At 53.4% G+C, this 20,436-nt stretch overlaps 1 protein-coding gene across 2 annotated transcripts in view; it reads right to left on the minus strand.

Annotated features, from left to right (window-relative positions):
• The window catches only part of RASSF5 (Ras association domain family member 5), a 66,515-nt gene that overhangs the window by 15,781 nt on the left and 30,298 nt on the right, over window positions 1-20,436 (minus strand). Inside the window, exon 1 of one of the 2 annotated variants that reach the window (XM_014828992.3) lies at window positions 13,107-13,662. The exons of the other annotated variant lie outside the window; for it this stretch is intronic. Coding sequence (XP_014684478.1) covers window positions 13,107-13,226 — 120 coding nt within the window. The 5' untranslated portion in view covers window positions 13,227-13,662. Of the gene's footprint in view, window positions 1-13,106; window positions 13,663-20,436 lie in introns of those variants that run through there. 2 annotated transcript variants of the gene reach the window in all.

Genomic DNA, 20,436 nt, shown 5'->3' on the forward strand with positions numbered 1-20,436 from the left:
TCCTAGGTCAGTCTCCTTCCAGTCCCCCCGACCCCTGAGTCTGACTGTTCAGCCTGAAAAGTCCTCCTGCTGATCTGGGAGAATTCGCCCCCTGCCTCCAGAACTGACATGTCTTTGGGGATATCCTCCTCAATCCCCCACTTCTATCTAGAATTAGTGGACTTTCCAATAACGTCAGCTTATGCCTCAATGGTTCCAGCACTGGTTTCATCCTCGGTATAGCAGCATTAGTTGTGCACCAGCCTGACTCCGACATTAGACCATGAGCACCCAAAGCCGAGGACTGTGCTTTTCCATCTCTGTGCTCAGAACCAGAGCACCATGGAGTGGATTAGGGATGAGGGTGGATAGTGGGAGTGAGTGGGTCCCAACATCCCATCCAGACTCCAGTCTAAGGCTGCACTTGGCTCTTTCAGAACCAATTTAAAGAGAATCCCATTGCAAATCTGATAAGGGATCGATATCCAGAGTATATAAAAAATCCCTACAACTCAACAACAAAAAAACAAAAAACCTGATTAAAAAACAAAGGACTTGAATAGACGTTTCTCCAAAGAAGACATACAAATGGCCAATAAGCATGTGAAAAGATGTTCAGCATCACCAATCGTTAGGGAAAGGTGAATCAAAACCACAATGAGGTACCACCTCACACCTATTAGGATGGCTATTACCAAAATGCAGAAAATAACAAGTGTTGGTGAGGGTGTGGAGAAACTGGAACCCCTGTGCATTGCTGGCAGAAATGTAAAATGGTGCAGCTGTTACAGAAAACAGTACGGCGATTCCCCAAAAAATTAAACGTAGAATTACCATATGATCCAGCAATTCCACTTCTGGGTATATACGCAGAATAAGTGAAAGCAAGGATTCAAACAGATACCATACGCTCATGTTCACGGCAGCATTATGCACATAGCCAAACGCTGGGAGCAACTCATTGATGGGTGCTGAATGGATAACAAAATAGGTCTATCCATCCAACGGAATACTGTCTATGCATAAAAAGGAAGCAAATTCTGCAACATGCTACAACATGGATGAAGCTTTAAGACATTACGCTAAGTGAAATAAACCAGTCACAAAATGACAAACACTTCATGATTTCATTTATAGGAGGTCCCTAGAGTAGTCTAATTCACAGACAGAAAGTAGAATGGTGGCTGTAAGGGCAGGGGGGTGCGGGGTGAAGGGGGTTGGGGAGTTATTGTTTAATGGGTACAGACCTTCAGTTTGGGAAGATGAAAAGTTCTGGGGATGGATGGGGGTGATGGTTGCATAACTGTGTGAATGTACTTAATGGCACAGAATTGTACACTTAAAAATGGCTAAAGTGGTAAATTTTATGTTATATAAAAATACTATTACAGTGAAATAAGCCAGACAGAGAAAGACGAACTCTGTATGACTCCACTCATAGGTGGTAGTTAACATATAGACAAAGAGAACTGATCGGTGGTTACCAGGGGAAAAGGGGAGTGGGGGGAGGGCACTAGGGGTGAAGTGGTGTACCTACAACATGACTAATAATGGTGTACAACCGTAATTTCACAAGGCTGTTAACTATCATAATCTTAATAAAAAAAATACTATTACAATACAAGAAAAGGAAGATTCCAAGGGCAGGGGAACCTGGAAGCCATGGGACGAGCGGGTTTCATCTGGTTCCCATAAAGCTGGGAGCTTCCCTTACTTTCCACATTCCAAGCAAGCGGGGAGTCAATCCTACTTCTAAGCAAGCGGGTCCCCCTCTCCCAAGACCTCCAGGAGCGGGCTCTCTTCCTAGGCGCAGGCTGCTGTCCTGCTAGGTGCCCTAAGAAACGGCTGCACACTAGGCACAATCTAGACGGCCTGGCCCAGCTCAGAGGAGCTGCTGCAGCTGGGTGAGGGTCTTACAACTTCCCAGATGATTCCCCGGAGGGGAGCTCAGGGACAAAGCCTGGGCTCAGAGATCTGGAAGGGGCTTCGAGAAGTACTGCTCCAATCACCCACATTTGGAAGCAACCTGAGTCATTAGGAGACTCAAGAAGGGGGACTTCCCAACCTGCTTCAGAAGTTCTGCCTCCACCTGGCATAGCTGGCCGTGATCAAGGAGCTATGTCTGGCTTTCCAACCTCCTACACCCTAGAGAAATGGATATGACAGCAAAACGAAGATCTGGGGAACCACGTCTCTTCTTCCTTCTGCAGGCACACTCTTGATGTCGTTGAGCTGGGAGCCGGGGATTGGTCGCCTTCAGAGCTGTCCATCCCCACCTCCGAATCGCCTCCTCGCTCTTACACGGTGGCCCTCCCCGCGTGCGAACGCTCTGAATGAGGGTTCCTGAGCTTCACGTAGAATCCCATGCGCTCTGAGAGGCGCGGTGGCAAGCCCAGCAGAACCACGAGGCCTTGAGAGAGGGCTGGCTTTAGGAGTCCAGCTCGTGTGTTCTAATTATAGTTCCTTTCCCAGGCTGCTCAGCCGCGGGTGCCAGGCTGCAGAAGCACCGCCTCCCACCACGTGCTGGCTCCAGCTCTGGCTGCAGCTCCCTGCAGGACAGGGCAGTCCGTGCCATAAATGATTCTGATAATTCAGAGGTGGTGAGTGGCACATGGGAGCCAGTATCCAGCTCCGAGCATACCCCCACTGCCCACACGTGCCAGGAGGGGAGGGGTGGCTTGGGACTTGAGCCAGCACCTACACACCAGCCTACGTTGCCACTGGAGGAAGTGCTGTCCTTCTCGGCTCCCCTCTGCCTGGGAGCCCCAACTGTGCCTTCAGCTTTGAGGGCGAGGGTGGTGCTAGGTGTTAGAGCCGCTTCACCAGCCCACACGTGTCCGCCTGCCCCGCTCTCCCCACCCCATGAGGTGCTTGGGGGTTCATCTGTGATGCTGAAACAGGTCTGAGCTGGTTATTAAGTGGCTCTGCGTCCTCCACGTGTGCTGTCCTCTCACTGTGTCAGAACGGCTCAGGGGCAGAGACATTTGGTTTCCTCTCTCTCCTAAATGGCCTGGCAAAGCGCACTCCCGTCAGTGACTGCAAGACAAATGCTGCTGACACGGGGCTGCATTTGTGGGCACCTTCTGGCCTCAGTGCTGGGGCTTCAACTAATTGGATAGTTCTGGAAAGAGCTATAGGAGAGGCAGTATAGCTTAGGGGCTGGGAGCTCTCGCATTGGACTACTTGGGCCCAAATCCTCGATTTGCCCCTTACCCCACTACTGTGTGACCATGGGCACGTTCTGTGACCCCCTTCTGTGCCTCAGTTTCCTTGCTGTCCAGTGGAAACCATATATAGCTGTTGTGAGGATTAAATGAGTTTAGACATGTAAAGCACTCAGAACAGTGCCCGACACACATCAAGCCTCAATAATTAGCTATTATGATTCTACGTTCTAACCGTTTCCCAGCAGCCCTCTAGCTCCTGTCCTTTCTCTGTTCTGCGAACACAGCCTTGTACCTCCCACATCACAGTTCAACACCATCTGCATTTCTTGAAGCAGCCTTTCCATCCCAAGCGCGGAGTTCTCCAAGGGTTCTCACAACCGAATGCTGGGCCCGCCTTAGCACTTATTCTCCACTGGAAGGTCAACTCTTCCCATTTTAGGAGAAAGTGAGGCCTGGAGTGGTGAGCATGCTTCCTGAGGCCACCCAGAGTGACAGCTCAGGGCTTGGGCTCCCAGTGTCGGGCTCACTTCAGGGCCTGGGGCCCTGCCCACTCCAGCTGGGCCAACTGAGGATGCTCGGACTACTGGGATCGCCGAGCCAGGACCTTCACTTGCACAGAATTAAACTGGGAAAGTAAGACAAATGAGAAGTGTACTGGTTCCCTCCCCATCAACCCGCCACTCCCCACGGCAGACGGTGGCAGAACAGAGCCGTCACAACAGGCTCTCCCGCCTCCTCACATGGGCCCCTCTGCCCCAGCCCCTGGGAGGCCCCACTTGAGGAAGGACTACGCCATCTCCTGCCAGCAGGTGCCAGGGCCCGGTTGCTTAGTGACCTGGCCCTGCCTCCCTTCCCCCTCCAGGGCCAACAGCTGAGCAATCACAGATGGGGTGGAGGGGCCGCTCCACGTCTGGAAAGTTGTCCTCGCATTTACTCCTGCCTCCGTGAGATTTCTCTTCTGAGTTACCGGAAACATCCACTGATTCTGCACCCAGAATCTCAGTAAGCTTCCCTTTAAAACAGTCCTGAGATAGGCTTTCACACACCTTGCCCTAAAACGCCTACACGTGTCCTCTCTCTGGGGAGCCCCTGCTGCTCCTGAGGGCTCTCTTACGGAGAAAGAAGCTCCAAGGCCACCCCTCCTTTACCAGATGTGCACCAAGCACCCGCCATGTGCTGGGGACACCACAGTGCTGAACACGATGTGGCCCCTCGCCCAGCAAATTACAACCCATCAAAATGAGGGACAGGAGAGAAAGACATGCCGGTGTTTGGGGGAGCAGTGAGGGAGCAGCCGGTTACAACTGGAAATGCTCTCTCAACACCTTCGATCTACCAGCTCCCACATACTCCTCACTAACCCACACTCTCCCGGTCACGTGTGAGTGTGGAGCGTATACACGCCCACTGCCTCCCTGTGCTCCGGAAAACAGAGGGACTGTGTCCGACCTCAGCTCTGCACCAGGAGAAGGCTGGCCTCATGCTCCCCAGTGCAACGTAGTGCCCTGCAGACCCTGCTTCCACATGTCAGCCACATCCAAGACCACCCCTCACGTGGGGGAGAGCAGGAGATGTGGAGGCTGAGCAGGGGCTCCTGAATTGGAGGTTGACGAAACGGTGGTGATGGAGCATGGTGACCCAGATTTCCCAAGACCAAAACAGGAAAAAATGGCCTGGATTTGGCATCAGGAAATTAGCTTCCTGGAGCAGGTCACCAGAGTTTGAAATGGCTGATCTGAGCTTATTTGGAGACTTCCAAAACCTGCCTCTCACCCAGGATGCCATGGTCGTAGTGGGAAGAGCATGTCTTGGGGTTGGACACACGTGGGGTGGGGCCTCGCCCTTGGCTGACCCCTTTCACGTATCACCTCATTGGAGGTGCCAACCTTTTGATTGATAGCACCAGGAATTCTGCCAGTGTGGTCTGCCAGGCCCTACATCAGCGCTCTGCTGCGGCCCTTCCTACTTTTTTTGGCCTAGGATTGTAGCCCCACGCATAGCAGGGATCCAACCAGCTGGAATCACGTTGTCTAGCTCCCTGGACAAGGAAGGACTGATAAATGGTTGGGGGAGGACGGTGGTAAGGAGCACGGCTTCCCTCCCCCTGCCTGTGCCGCTTCACATGCAGGCCTGCTAGGAAACAGGGGAATGGCTGTCAGGACCCCTGTCAGTGTCCGCCAGCTCCAGGAGTCTCCGCTTTGCAGAAGTTAAGTTAGTCTCCTCCACCCCTCCCATGGCTGCTGCAGCTCTGGCACTGTCAGCCTGCCCCCGCCCCTGCGTAGGCTATTCATGGCCTAACTCTTTGATTCTGGGAGCCAGCATCCTCCCTGTCTTGGGGCTGCTGCCATGTCCTGATGAAAGCCATGTGGCCACAAGGCAGATGCACAGTGTCTTCCACCTGGCTGTCCCTCTGCCCAGCGGCCCCCATCCAAATACTTCACAGATGGGGAAGGGGGGCAATTAGGGTCCGCTGCACAGTGTGGCCGGGGCCCATAAGGTCTTTACGTGTGGAGACCATATTTTATCCATCTCCTATCCCTCACTCCTGGTGCTCAGGGCTATAAGACAGTTAAAAACACAATGTTTTGATTGAGGCCAGCTATAGCACAGTTTTGGATGTTAGATAAAGAGCAGGAACCAGGGGCCGGCCCAGTGGCTCAGCAGTTCAATTTGCGTGCTCCACTTCAGTGGCCTGGGGTTTGCTGGTTCGGCTCCCAAGCGTGGACCTATGTCCTGCTCATCAAGCCATGCTGTGGCAGGTGTCCCACATATAAAATAGAGGAAGACGGACATGGATATTAGCTCAGGGCCAATCTTCCTCAGCAAAAAAATAGGATGATTGGCAGCAGATGTTAGCTCAGGGCTAATCTTTCTTAAAAAAAAAAAAAAAAAAGGTAAAGAGCAGGAACCAAACGTGGGCTTTGCTCCGGAAGCAAAGAGGAAGCTCTGAAGGCTTTGGGATACCAGAACGACATGCCCCTGGCAGTCGCATTCAAGGTACACAGAGGGGAAGAACGAGGACAGAAACTAGGTGGTGACCTCCTGCAGCATCTAGGTGAGCAGTGACGGGCCCCAACATAGGGCAGGGTGGGGACAGACAGAAGAGACCTGACATCTGCAACACCGTGGAGGCAGAACCAGAGAGACAGACAGGTGGGAGGGAGGAGGGGAAGTCCCCTGGGGTTCCCGAGATGGTAACCAGGAGGGTGGGGCAGAGACAGGGAGAGAAATCAGTTATGGGCAGAGCTGAGCTGGTTCTGGACAGGTTAAATCTTAGGCATCTGATGGGCACATGAGACCTGCAGTAGGCTACAGAAAATTCTGTTCCAGAGCCAGGCAGAGAGGTGGGCTGGGGGATGTGGGCTGGGGAGTGCTGAGCTAACCTGAGGTGGGTGGGAGAGAGGAGAGGAGGGGCCCAGACAGGACCTCCAACAGAAGCCATGGGCTCCGTGAATCAAACCTGAGCTGTCTGCCCCTGCTCCCTTCTTCCTCCCGGCCCCAAAATTCAATGCTCCCAATTCTTGGCAAATCGATCTGGTCCTCTTGTCCCCAGGGAGTAGGCCAGGCCAGGCCTGGATCCCCATGCTCTTTTAAGGGTGGACTGAGCTATCAGAAGAGGAAACCAAGGCCCTGGATGAGGACAGGTCTGGGGCCTCCACACAAGAGGATCCCAATGCCAGAAATGCACAGGTGTGGGTTACCTGGCGAGTCAAGAGCAGAGAGAGAAGGAACCCAGGTTCCCGGGCACCCAGGCTGGGCCCAGTGGGGCCTCCCCTTCAAGCTCATGGGCTGGAAGCTGGATTCTGAGTCCAATGTGATGGTGAGAACTAAGAGCTGGGACTCAGGGTTGATACCAGCACAAAATCTTTCTTCCTTTCTCCCTAAACTGCTTGGGTGGATGGATGTTGTAGGTGCCTAAGCTGTAACTAGCATTGCTTTATAGGGAAAAGACAGCTGGGTCAGGATAAACAGTCTAAACTTGTGAAGAAAGAGGAGTGGTCAGGAGGGGAGGAATCTGGAACACAGAGGTAAGGACGTCCTAGGTAAGTCGAGGGTGTCATGTCAGCCATTCATGACTGATCCCTCCCTAGGGAAGTCCTTCTGATTTAGAGAACTCGGTAGTCAGTACCTAAAATCCCTGCCAGTCCCATGAGAAACTAGTAAGAAGAACCCGTCCTGTGCAAAGTGCTGAGGGACTCTCAGTTAGGGGAGAAAATGGGGACAAGCACACATCACACGTGTTCATGCTCAAAGGACCAGGAGAAGAGCCTGAGTCTGGAGGGTTGAAGTGACTTGGCCACAGGCCCTCAGTCAGCAGCTGCAGCTGGGACAGAAAGCCAAGCCTTGGCTGCCAGTTCTGCACTGCTTTCATTATATCACACGCCAGTCACGATCTCAAAGGGCCGTCATCTGAACAGCCTTGTCGAGCATGCTGTGGGGCGAGTAATGTGGACGGCTCTGAGCAAGGACCCAGGCGTCTTGAGTCCTTGGTTCTGACTCTACTTAGCTGCGTGGCCAGGGACAAATCCTTTTACCTTCTGGGTTTCAATTTTCAGCCTGGGAACCTCTCTGGGATCTGCGATAAACGCTCGTCTTGCATTCCAATTGAAGTCATCAGTCAGTTACCAAATGCTTCCTCGACAGGTCATTCCTAGACTTCAGCCCACGTGAGAATCACCCAGGGAGAGTCTTAAAAGTGCAGATTTGAGGGTCCAACCTCCAAAGATTCAGGAGCCAGTAAGTCTGGGGTGGGGCCCCTGAATTTCCATTTTCAAAAAGTGACTGGAAGAGTGATCCCACGCAGGTGGCCGGGGCCACCCTTTGAGCAGCACTGATGGCTTCCGATGCTACCAAGGAACCAGAGAAGAGCCAAGAAAGGACAAGAATCTGTCCTCCAGAAGTTCCCCGTGTGGCTGAGGAGGACCCTAACGCAGGAATGGCATATCCTCAGTAGCAAATGAAGGAGAGGTACAAGGTCAAAGAGACAGAGGTTACGACCCTTCACCAAGAAAGTATGAGCAGAGCTTCCAAAGGCGGCACAGTAGAGAAGGCGGTGGCGGGGATGTGCGGGAGGACAGCTCAAGGTTCACCACAACCGGCCCCCTTCACCTGGGCTCACAGCTGTCCTTCATTTCCCAACCTCCCTGTGGTTAGGCGTGGCCATGTGACTGGGTTCTGGCCAATGGCACACGGGTGTAGAAAACACACCATTTCCGGGCCTGAGCCACAAAAATCTCCCATGTGTCATCCTGAGCCCCCACCTGACAACGTAACTTTACTTAAAGGGGGAAATAAACTTCAATTATGTTCAACAGCTGAAAAATGGGGCTGTTTGTTACAACACTTAGTCCACCCTGATGGTCCAGGATGCAAGAGAGGAGGCATGGCCGTTGCTCAGCGCCTGCTCTGGAAACTGGGACTCAGCTGCGTGGCACCTGAGGGGGGTGTGAGTTCTGATCTCACAGGGTTTGCTGTCTTCACAGAGAAGAGCAGCCCTGGGAAGGGCTGGAGCGGCCACGGGCAGGAATGGAGCAGAGACCGCCCACGGGGGAGGCTGTCGCAGGCCGTGCCGCACCAGCCGTCTGCTGAGGTTAGTCTTGGGCTGTGTAAGCTTCTGAGACAGCACATAAAAAGGAGAGTTAAATGGTCCAACAGTTCTGAAGATTCTTATTTTATTTTTATCGCTCAAATTTGGAACGAACTTATTTTGAGTATTCTTTTCTCTCATGCCAGGAAGGTCTGGGAAAGGTGCCCTGCCTGAGGCCTGGGCGTGCCTGCTGCTGGCAGAGAAATGGGGTCTTCCCTGACTGGTCCCAGGGCCATCAGGCTTGGCTGTCGTCCCCGTCCAGGGAGGGCCGACTGGCCAGGGCAGAGGAGATAGGACAAGTGCGGGAACAGAACCAGCAGTGGCTTCATACCCCTGCCTCAGAGACCCCCTTGCTCTTTGGATCTTCCCTGAACTTTTCAAGAACCAGGGCTGTCAACATAGACCAGAGAAGAGGGTGGGTGTGGAGTGGGGACGAGAGTGTGTTCCACACGAGCTTGGCTATGATATTTAACCACAGATAGAGTCAACCGTCTGTTCTCCAAATCCACAAAGAAAACACACAGGAGGAAGAATCTCCAGCAAGTAGTATTTTAGGACAGACACCAAGAAGAATGATGAAATGATTAAAGTTTTAAGCTTCTGGAACTGATGACAGGGACCCCTGCTAGTTCAGTGCAGGGTCAATGTCCCCTTGGCTGGTGCGCCTTATGGAATGGAGCTTGTGGTTGTTTAGGCCTTTTCATTTTGGCTCTGAGAAGACAAGGACTGCAGTTTGTCTGAGGGTCGCCCACCGAGTGGAGAGATTCAAGAAGAGCACTTGACAAGAAGTCCAAGAGGGACTTTAGTTCTGGCTCCGCCTGACCAGATATGTGGCCTCATGAAGTCCTACCACCCCTGTGGGCCTCAGTTTCTCCATCTGTAAAGTGAGGCACCAGACCAGTTCCCCTTAGCTCTGACATTCTGCACAGGCTCCGCGTGTCCTCAGAGCGCTCACCCCAGTGCTCTGGGTGACTCCAGAGTCCTGGGGGCCTAGAGACTGTTGAACACGCAGAGAGCTCAGAGGTCAAAACCCTACACTGCTGCCCCCTGTAGGCATTTGGGAAACGAACAGGAGAGGAAGTTGGCTCCACTTCCAGGGTCAGATCCAGACAGGAATAAAAGACAGATGGCAGGGATAGCCAGAGGGCCCAGATTCATAGTCACCAGCCCTACAGATCACCAAAGCCTGCTTTTGCAGGACTAAAGCAGAAGAGTCTCTGGGTCAGGAGGCAAGAGATGTAGGTTCTAACCCTGGGTCCCTCATAAACTTGCTGTGTGACCTTGGACGAAACCCCGCCCCACAGGACTCCAGTATCTTGGATGGGGTGCTGGATGCACACACGACTGAGAGCGCTCGGTCCGCACTGTCGAGCACACAGGTGGATTCTCCCCAAGCCACCGGGAGCCACATCTCGACATGCAAAACCGAGGGAAACACCATCTAACATGCCAGGCCAGGGGGCAAGGACCAGGAGAGCCCCGCCTCAGCCTCCTGAAACTGCCTGGGGTGACTCAAGACGAGGCCTCCCCGCCCTTCAGACGGGGCAGGGAAGCTGCCATCTTCTGAAAGGAGGGAACGAGGCACAGCCCCAGGGCCTGGGCCTGCTGCCCTGGTGCTGTCTCGGACCCTTAGGCGCCTCCACCGTGAATGGGGAGGCCTTTCCCACCTCACACCTCCCACCAAAGTGGGTGGGCAGAGGTCTCCGGAACTGCGTGGAGCTGGCCTACTGCTTGGGGGCCGTGGGGACTCCCAGGTGGGGGCGACGGATCAGCGGCTGGGCTTCCCCGCAGCTCTGTTCCAGCCCGGCACACGCCAAGCTCTTGACAAGGCTATTTATAGCAGCCTTCTCAGTCTTTCCCAAAGGGGCCCTCAGTCTCTCAGCGACAGGGAAACACATAAACGCCTTTCCTTGGAGACAGGACAGAGAAATTCTCTCAGCAGCTCAGATGTGGTCTCTCTTTGGGTAGGAAAAAAGCATCACTAGGGGTCAGTCAGCATGGGGTTAGGATACGGCTGACGTCTAGGAAACCCCTTCCAGAAGTGGCTCCAAGGGAGAAGAGAGAGCTGGAAACGTTAATTAAAGGCCGAAAAACACTTAGAAGGATGAAAGACTGAAACATCTGGATGAAGCTTCCGAGCTCCTATGTAGCCCCGCCTTCCCAACCTGCTCCTCCTTCAGCCACAGGCCCCCCAGTGCTTGACCACCTGGCCCCTCCCTCCCTGGAGGGTCCTGCGCTGAAGGCAAGTCTGGTGCTGAGGAAACAGTCCCTGAGGGCAGCTCTGAGTGTCAGTCAAGACTCTCACTGGTGCCAGGCAGAGGCCAGGGACGGAGGGGCCATGCCCACCACCTTTCCTTTCCTGAAGCATCCATCCTTGTCGCCTGGCCTGGGGTTCAACAAAATGAGTTCCTTAGGGGGATTCCTGCCCTCTGAAGGTTACAGGCTTGGGCAAAATGAGGTAGGGAGATATGCAGAGGCCTCATGATATGCAACGGATTCGAGAACCAGACAACGTAAAGAAAGATTCTGTGGGCACCAAACTGAAGGTGCGCTTTCAGGAGTGGCGCTAGGAGGGAGAGTCTGGGGGAAAATGAAGAGAGAAGGCTGTTTGGGCCAAGGAACAAGTCATCCCTCACCCCCAACCCCACTGTGGCATATCTTTTAAAAGATATTTCTGTTTCTCCCAAGAAATACCAGAATCAGCTACCTTTTTCATTTGCCGAGTGAAAGAAACGCCAGCTTTGCAGTGCCCTTTCCTCCACCCAATCGTGCAAAAGGCCCACCTTCTGGACCTGGCTGGCAGTAAGCACAGCAGCTAAACTTTGTTTTAAAAACAGGAACTGTTTCCTTCCCAGGCAATAGCAAAACCCTCTAGAGCAATGGTTCTCCGCCTCGGTTGCATCTCAGAACTACCTGGGGAGTTCTTCAAGATCCTCACACTCAGGTGCACCCCAGGCCAAGTACATCAGACTCCTCGGCTGCGGGACCAAGAGTGTGCATTTTGCAAAGCTCCCCAAGTAATTCCAGAGTGCAGCTAAGGTTGACAACCATTGGTCTGAAGACCCCAGACGGCTGGAGTGCCTGTGTGTGCATGCGTGTGGGCCGGGGGGGTGTCCGCACAATGAGGCAAGAACCCCAAGAGAGAGCAGGGCACCCTCCCTCTGCAGTCATGCTGTTCTGCATGTAGCAGCCCCACCTCCCTGCCCTCAGCCCCAGAACAGGCCCAGCTCGCCACCCTCAGGAGGGGGTGCCCAAGAAAACGGGTTGGTTCCAGGGGCCTACTTAAATTGATTACTTCAAACACTCAAATCAAAAGTTCTCCTTTGGTTCTTGGGCGTCCTCTCACGATTGAAAGGTCCACTGCATTTGTCTGACGTCAGAACCCTGCAAAGGCAGGGCCTACAGGCGAGATGAATTATTAACAAAGGAGGCCCTGGAATCAGGCCTGGGGAAGTTTTTGGGTTAATTCTACACAGTGTAGGACTGCTAAATTAATGATGAGCCTGCACACACCTGTGAAATTTAACAGCTCACTTCTGGCTACAAACAGCTCCGTTTAGGTAACAGAGCCCTCTCATCTAAATAACAAAACAAATAAATAAAGACAAGCTCTGCCACCACTCCCACCAAGTATGTGACAGATACGTGGCTCCCACAACTGCAAGGTGAGGCGGCGGGGGGGGGGGGGGGGGGGGACGGGACTCTAGTGCGCCGGGTGTCTAGAGGCTGACACCTTTAGGAAGCACATACAACCCCACCAGGGAACACCTGCAAACCCCTCTAGGTTACCCCAACCCGCCCAGGAAGTTAAAGTGGTGGTAGGCCAACCACCCAGGAGAGAAGCGTTAGTTTGCTTCTAAAAACACCCTAGACTTCTGCAAAGTTGCTGGGTTGTGTTTTAAGATGGTTTCTGGCCACTCGCGACACGGAAGTCTCAACATATGAAGGTTTGTTTACCCTACTGAGGGACTGGGTGCCATCCACTTTCCATCTGGAGCTTCAAAGCTCAGATTCAGGGGAAAAAATGAAGCAGAGCAGTTGCCCTATCACCCTCCCAGGCACAGGTAAGCACGCTGCCAACCATGAGCCAAGCACGGTCCCCAAGTCCTAGAGAGCCATTTTGAAAAACTCCAGGGACAGGAAATGCTGAGAAGAGTGTTAAAAAGAGAATAGTGTTTGCTGGTGGTCCCTGAAGGGCTGCAGATCCAACCCTTGGTCTGTCAGCCAGCAAGTTCAAGGAGGTCCCCAGGGCAACTGCCCACCCACTCCGGGAACACATGGCTTTGCCTGCTTGCCAGGATCAAGGTTTCCCTTCTAGACCACAGGAGTTATTTCCCCCAGTGAAAGGGCCTCATATTCGGTGTTGGGTTTACCTTCGAAGGACGTTTGCTCTGCACACTCCTGAAAAAGGTGGTCTTAGCGGTGAAGAAGCAATCTTCCAGCTCCTCCTCCAGGCTGCAGTACCCACTGCTCATGCTGCTGTCCACCGTCATCTAGCCCGGGGCCCCCGCCGAGGCAGCGAGCGCATCTGATGGGGCCGCTCAGGATGCGGCGGACGGACGTGGGGACCCCTCCCCGGGCTCCGCGGGGCGCGAGCTCCCAGCCCCGCCGAGAGCTAGTCGGTTACTGGCCAGACAGAGCCGGCGCCGGCTGCCTCGGCTTCTTCCCCTGGGGCCCGAGTGGCTCGGGCGGCGGAGTAACCTGTTCCCTTCCCGGCGCGCCGCCAGCGGCCGCAAGCACCGGGCCGGACCTGGGCGCCCGCGCGCACGCCTCACTCCCCGACTCCCTCGGCATCTGCGGTCTCATCTCCTCCCTCCGCCCCGCGCGCAGAGCGCCATCTCGACACCTCCCCCGCCTGCCCGCGCCTTTCCTGCCCCGCGCGCTGTGCGCAGAGCAGTTCGGAAGCCACTTCCTCTCGCAAGGTTCCTCAAAGCCGCGCTGGCGGTCGCCGGGCCCCTCCCCTGCCTCCCGCCCCAGGCTTGCGCCTCCCCACTCGTCCGGGTGTCACTGGACCAGGGGGCAGGTGGACCTAGGGCACCACAGGTCAATTAGGGATGCAGGGAAGGATGCAGGATGGACCCCAGGGAGAAAATTTCCACTGTCCTTTTTTTGATCCTTGTGGAAACAGCTCCTTCTCACCACCCACGATGGCTCAGGTTCTCGGATAGAATGCGCTGTAAGGTCCACACCATCCCTCCTTCCCTCCCCCATGCGCCTCCTCGCCCCACCCTCTCATCCCCCTGCGCTGGGCGAAGCAGCCCGGTCAATCAGAGTGGTTAGAGAAGTAACGGGAGAAGAAGAAAATCGATATCTGGCCTGCCTGGAGAAGCAGCATTTTAACTTGGAAATGCCGGAAGAAACTGCAGGGGCCCCACAAGCATATGCAAATCATATGCAAAGTTATGGCAACCTGGAGAGCAAGCCCGCCTTCCACCCAACCAGGCAACTTGGCCCCCAGAAAGCCCCAGGACACTGAAGGAGTCTGCAGACAGGGCCCAGGTTATTTGTGCATTTTCCTGATGGTCTGGCCAAGAGGGGTCTTTGCCAGATCCTGTCACTGCCATCACGGACAGCTCATTTACATTTCCCCATCAGACTGGATGAAGGAGCACCTTCCTGGACTAGGGCTGAATCCTTCTGAGCACTTAGGCAGCACTTGCACAGCTTCTCGGACCGGCTCTGAACAACGGTAGTCACAGCCACCATTGCCTGGACAATGAGGCCCGCCTGGTGAGTCACAGCGGTCTGTCACACAACTTTCCAGTGGCCTTGAGAGAGAGATCGTTATTCCCGTTTCATGGATGAGGGTCAGAGTCACTCAGTCGGATACGTGTGCTGGGACTCAAACCCAAGTCTGTGCAACCCTAGGGAACTATGTTCTTAGCCGCTGTGACATACGGCCTCTCAGCAGAGATGGGACCCGTTCTGCTGCGCACGCATACTGCCATCTTTCAATATAGCGGCGCCTGGAGTCCCAGGGGAAAAGAAGCCTTCAGAGCCCTGCACTGCCAGGAGCACCGTGGTCTCAGAGCCTGGCGGCCTGTGGCCTCAGAACCCCCCACTGCAAGGGGCACCGTGCTCTTGGAGCCTGGCGGCCTGTGGACTCGGAAGCACCCCGAGGGGGCTGAGAGGGCTTATCAGATCTCTCCCCGAGCTTGTGTGGCTTTTCCTGCAGTTCTGAAACCAATCCCGTCCTGAAGAAGCCCACGCAGGGTAGGGCTAGACTCAGGCCCAAGATGCCAGGCTGCCAGCTCCATTTTCAGCTCTGGTTATTTTCATGAGGAACCCTCTCCTCCCCGACCTTAACCAGATCTGTCAGTGCTCAGGAGGGTTTCACACGGCAGCCCTGTTTGGCTCCAACCTCCTACACAGTCTTTTTCCCAGAAGCCTGTGAGTGCCTGGCAGGCACAAACATGAGACAGCTGAGGGCCAGCACCCGCCGGCAGGCCGCCCTCGGCTCGGGAGAAGAGGCAATCCCAGTAGCTGCCTCCCTTGGCGGAGAGATAAGTGGAGGCAAACAGCTGGGGGTGAGGGCTGGGGTGAACCAGGAGGTGTTTGCTGGGAAGAGCTCACATTAATGGGGTTGAAGGTAGGTTCTGGCTTTGTCCGGAACAATCTTTTCTTCAAATGAGTATTTCAGAGGCTGTTTTGGGGGGTTTTCCCCAGAGACATTGGTTCAGGCAAAGGAAGCTGGTGTTGGCCTCAGCAGTACCTGCAAGGCCAAAGCCAGATTGATGAATGCTGCAGAGAGGGCTCTGCACGGTCCTTGGCCGCCAATAACAGCCCTCCTGCTTTGTCCAGCCAGCAAAAAACACACTTCTTTATAAAAGAAACCTCCTTGCTCAGTGGTTTAGGATTAACCTAATCCTAAGAATCTAACACTTAAGAAAAAAATAGGCCCCAGATTCTTTGTGGCCACTCTGTGTCCTTGGAGTCACACAGGGACCTCTGCAAAGCAAGTGCAACGCTACACGTTCAAAATGTGCAATCTTAAAATACAGCTCATAACAACCTTTTTAAACACCAAGCCAAAGTACCCCAGGAGTCAGCATGAGTCTCTCCTTGGGAGCAGCACACTGCATGCCAGACCCGGTTAGGAAAAGTCCTAAGCAGCCACCCCATGCCATCCAAATATTATGAAAAAGTAATGTCTGAAGAGGGCTTTTCAAAGCTCTTTATCACCCATTACTTCAGTTAGGCTCCTCTATGACCTTGAGAGCAGGTATTATCTCCATTTGACAGATGAGAAAACCGAGGCAAGTAAGATGTTCCATTGCAGCTCATTCTTTTCAAAGCCTCTTAACTCCTAGGTAGTGTCTCTTTCCCCATCCCATTCCAGCTGTCAATGAATCTAGGACTGGAAGGACGCCACGTGAAAGAAGTCAGCAAACAGAGACCGTGGTGACGAGGACCCTCGGACCAGAAGTCTGCAGAGATCATACACAACACAATAAGCTGGCCAGCCTCCAAGAGGAAAAATCCAGAGTGAAGCTCCAGGGACCCAAAGAGAGGAAGACTGGATTCCTTTCAGTGTCTAATGACCCTGTCTGTGCCTCTTCCTATGAATAATTAACAGCAGTGATAACCTGGTTGGGGAGAGGACATGGCCTCCCTGAGCAATAGGCTTTTAAGCCTCTGGAGGTGAACACACAAAGGATGGGAACTGGCTGTTCTCGTCCCCGGGCCCAGGAAGAGGAGTCTGGACCTAAAGCTGCAGCATCCGGAGCCCTAAGCCCCGGGCATTGTGCTGCAGTTCCGAAAGCCCCACTGAAACGTGAGCGGGCGACTTTCCTGTCTCCAAGCGTCAGAAGATGAAAGACATTATTTTAAGCTTTCTTTCTTTCTCATATGTGATCCTGACATGTGGCCAGATCCCCTCATTAGATCCACCCCATGGTTCTTCGTGTTCCAGAAAAGCTGTGACGCAAGACTGGAAGTCAGGAGCTCACTTCTAGTCCCAGCGCCAGCTCCAGCTTGATAGGGTGTCCTGAGCCACTCTGGACCTCAGGTTTCCTCATCTGTCCAATTGAGGGTGTCAGGGGTGGCGATTAGATTTGGGGCCTTATGACCTACCGACATATTCAGAGGCTGAAAACGGAGGTGAGGTGCCACCCTACCCCTGAAACATATTTTCAAATCCTGTTAGCCAGTATGTGCAGGCACTGTACCAATAACTTTATGTGCATCCTTTCATTTAGTCCCTACAATAACCTGATGAGGGAGCTACAGCTATCCCCTCTTCTTTACAGACAGGAAAAGGAGGTTGAGGCAGGTGAAATAACTTGCACAGAGTCAGACACGCTAGTTAACGGTGGAGCCGAATCAACCCAGCTGGTCTGACTCCAGAACCCAAGTCCTGGACCACCTGGTAGTAGGACAGTGTTTACCCTGTGACTGCTCTCATAATTGCCCCACCGCCTGAAATTGTGGGCCATCACAAATAAGTCAGGAACCAGCGCTTTCTCAGGCTACCTGTGGCCAGCTTCCCTTTAGCTCATTGAGGTTTTCCAGGCGTCAGGGTTGACTGTCTTCTCCCCGCCACCCGCCTTCCCCCCCATATGCCTGCTCCCCACGGGGTGCTTAGTCGCATCTATGCCAAAGGCAGCAACCACAAGCATTAGACTCGGTGTTCGAGCTCAGGCCTGATTAAGACACAGTCTCGGCCTTCTCATAACATACAGTCTAGTCGAACGACGTGAAGTGAGAAGTTCTATCAGAGTTACTGGGCTCTTACACGTTTCATTATCTCACCTAATCCTCACAACCCTGCAAGAAGGTATTGTACAGATGAGTAAACTGAGGCTCAGAGTGGGCAATTTGCCCAAGGCCACAGAGCCAATAAGTGGTAGAATCAGAGCCCCTGCATCGGACAATTTTCCATTACAATTGTTGTCCTTCCTCCAGTGACCCTCAGTGCCCACGATATTCCAAACTCCCGAGCGGGTCCTTTAAGGCCCTTCACAAATGTGCCCAGTGGACAGTTCATCCCCGTCTCCAGCTACAGTCAAGCACCCTCCTGACAGCCGTGCGGAATTTGATCCCCACTCCCAGCCGCAGCCCTGCCCTCTTGTGGTTCTGCTCCTGCTGTTTTCTCTGCCCATCAAATCCTCCTCCTGTGTCCTCCCCACGTCCTGATGCATATTCTGTAATAACGACCACACCTCCCGCACCTTCCTCGTGCCTCTCAGAAGCAACCCTTCCCAGATGTTCTCTCTGGGTTGAACCTTAAGAACACCACTCTCCGTCCCAAGAGTAGCGTTTGACGGCATTCAGTCGGCTGTGCACAGCAGGAAACTCAACTGCTCCCCAGAGAACTTCCTGTTGTAAGAGGTAAGTGCTCGCTGTGCATCATTCAGGCTAGACACACAGGAGATTCACTTTCTCGGGGGTTCCGGCCCACACCACACTTCTCTCGCTCGGCTGCCAGGCTAACAGTTTTGACAGGGCCCTGACACTTACAAACACTGAAGGCAGCTGAATTAGCGCATACCAAGAAGCAGTGGCCCTGATGGGCTCACGCTCCCCTCTGCCTGATCAGAAAGGAGCTCCCATGGGTTGGCCTGAGCTGGTCAGATAGGTCTTGGGGCAGCTCCTGTGGGAGACAGGCGTGTAGTGGAGTTTTATCACTGATAGCTTTCGCCAGCACTTCTGGCTTCTAGAGCATGGAGGGAAAACGGGGAGGGTGGAGTCCCAGATGCAGGGAGAGTGGAGCAGAGCGGCTGCGGACTGGCTCCTTCCTTTGGCACATGTGGGTGGGCTGGCAACAAATGAGATAAAATGGAACCATAAAATATATTCAATTAATCCAAAAGAAGGTAGGGGAAAAAAATGGGAACAAAGAACAGATAGGATAAATAGAAAACAAATAGGAAGATGATAGACTTAAAATCTAATTACATCAGTAATCACATTAAATGCAAATGATCTAAATAACCCAATTTACCCTTTAGGGCAGAGATTATCCAATTAGATTAAAAAAAACAAAGATGCAACTATTTGCTGTCTACAGGAAATGACCTTTAAATATAAAGATACAAATACCCTAAAAGTAAAAGGATGGGTAAAGAAATATCATGCTAATGATAATCTAAAGAAAGCTGGAGTGGCTATTGTTAACACCAGAGAAAGCAGATTTCAGAGCAAGGGATGTTACCAGGCATAAGAAGGTTATTTCATAATGATGAAGGGGTCAATTAATCAAGAGGACACAATAATCCTAAATGTTTATGCACTGAACAATGGAGTTTCAAAATGCAGGAAGATAGAACTGTGAGAGAAACAGGCAAATCCACCACTATAGTAGGAGATTCCAACACCCCTCTCTCAACATCTGATAAAACAAGTAGAACGCATGGTATGCCTCAACAACCGTTAGTTACTGTCGATATCAACTACAACCTAATTTGATAAACATTCCTCAGGCACTTCAGCGGGGACCCAGGAACCCAGGACCTTAAGAGCGTGCAGTCTCCATCCCGGTGTCATCGTTGGGGAGCCGGGAGGCGGCGCAGACCTGCCTCCAGGCTCTCCCTTCTTGCTCCCGGGCTCCCCCGCGTGGTAGTCCTGGTTCAGCACGTGGCCGTGGGGCAGAGGGCTGGGGCAGCACTGGCCACCGGTGCTTCCTCCTCTCAAAGGTCTGAAAAGGCAGAGCCTGGGGTAGGGAGACGGTGGCGTGACTGCGGGAGGGAGCACAGGGCCCCGAGCCAGGAAACTCAGGTCTCCATGCCAGCTGAGTCACGGCCCAGTGGCTGCAGGGGCTGAGGGCGGTGGTGCCAGCGGGGCCCCGCTAAGGACTGACAGGGGGCGGCTGGGGGTGAGGCAGAGAGCAGCCGCTCCTGTGGGGCTGGACCACCAGCAGGCCGAGCCACCCTGGAGATTTGGAGCCACCGTTCCCCCTGGTGAATGGGGACAGGGGCTTGGTCTTTCCATCTACAGAGTGGAGCCATGACCTGGGCCTCAGAGAAGGGGACAATCACAAGTCTTGTAGCAGAAAGAGCCCGCCCAAACCACAGTCATCGGGTCCTGGCCTCATCTCCAGCACAGTCGCCCACCCTTCTGGTATTTTGGAGATTTGGCAGAGCCAGACCATGAAGGGTTTCATGTGCTAATCCAGATTGAGATTGATTTTGAGGGCCACGGGGAGCCACGGAGGGTTTTCATCACCGGGTGACATGATAAAAAGATCCAGTGAGGCCGTCGGAGGCACCTGCGAGGACCTGGAATGCTCCCCGGCGGTCCTTACCCCTGCATCTGTGCATCTGCACAAACACCTGCCCACCCGGGCCTCGCAACCACCCTCAGTGCTGTCCCGTTTCTCAGAGGAGAAAACGGAGTTCCAGCGAAAGTAGGAGGCTTGTCCTGGGTCGTCTTCCAAGCATATTGTCTACACAATCTGGATTAGAACCTAGCTCTTCTGTGACCCGGCCAGGGTTCTTTCTTTTCTTTAAGAAAACAGTTATGGCCTTTTAAAAATATTATGCTGGAAACATATGAAAGCATCAGTTATTCAAACAGTACCCCAGCCAACAGCAAGAGGTGAAAGCTGTGTCACTCTGTCCCTTCCACTCCCACCGCCTGCCAAGGCGGAAGCTCTTGGACAGTTTGCTGGGCATTTTCCCGGCCCTTGCTCTGCATTTACACAAACACACACATATATATGTGTACAAAATACAAATGGGCTTGTCCTGGATGTGCTGTGGGTGA

This window comes from Equus asinus, chromosome 25, assembly GCF_041296235.1.
Source record: "Equus asinus isolate D_3611 breed Donkey chromosome 25, EquAss-T2T_v2, whole genome shotgun sequence".
In the NCBI taxonomy this organism is placed as follows: domain Eukaryota; kingdom Metazoa; phylum Chordata; class Mammalia; order Perissodactyla; family Equidae; genus Equus; species Equus asinus.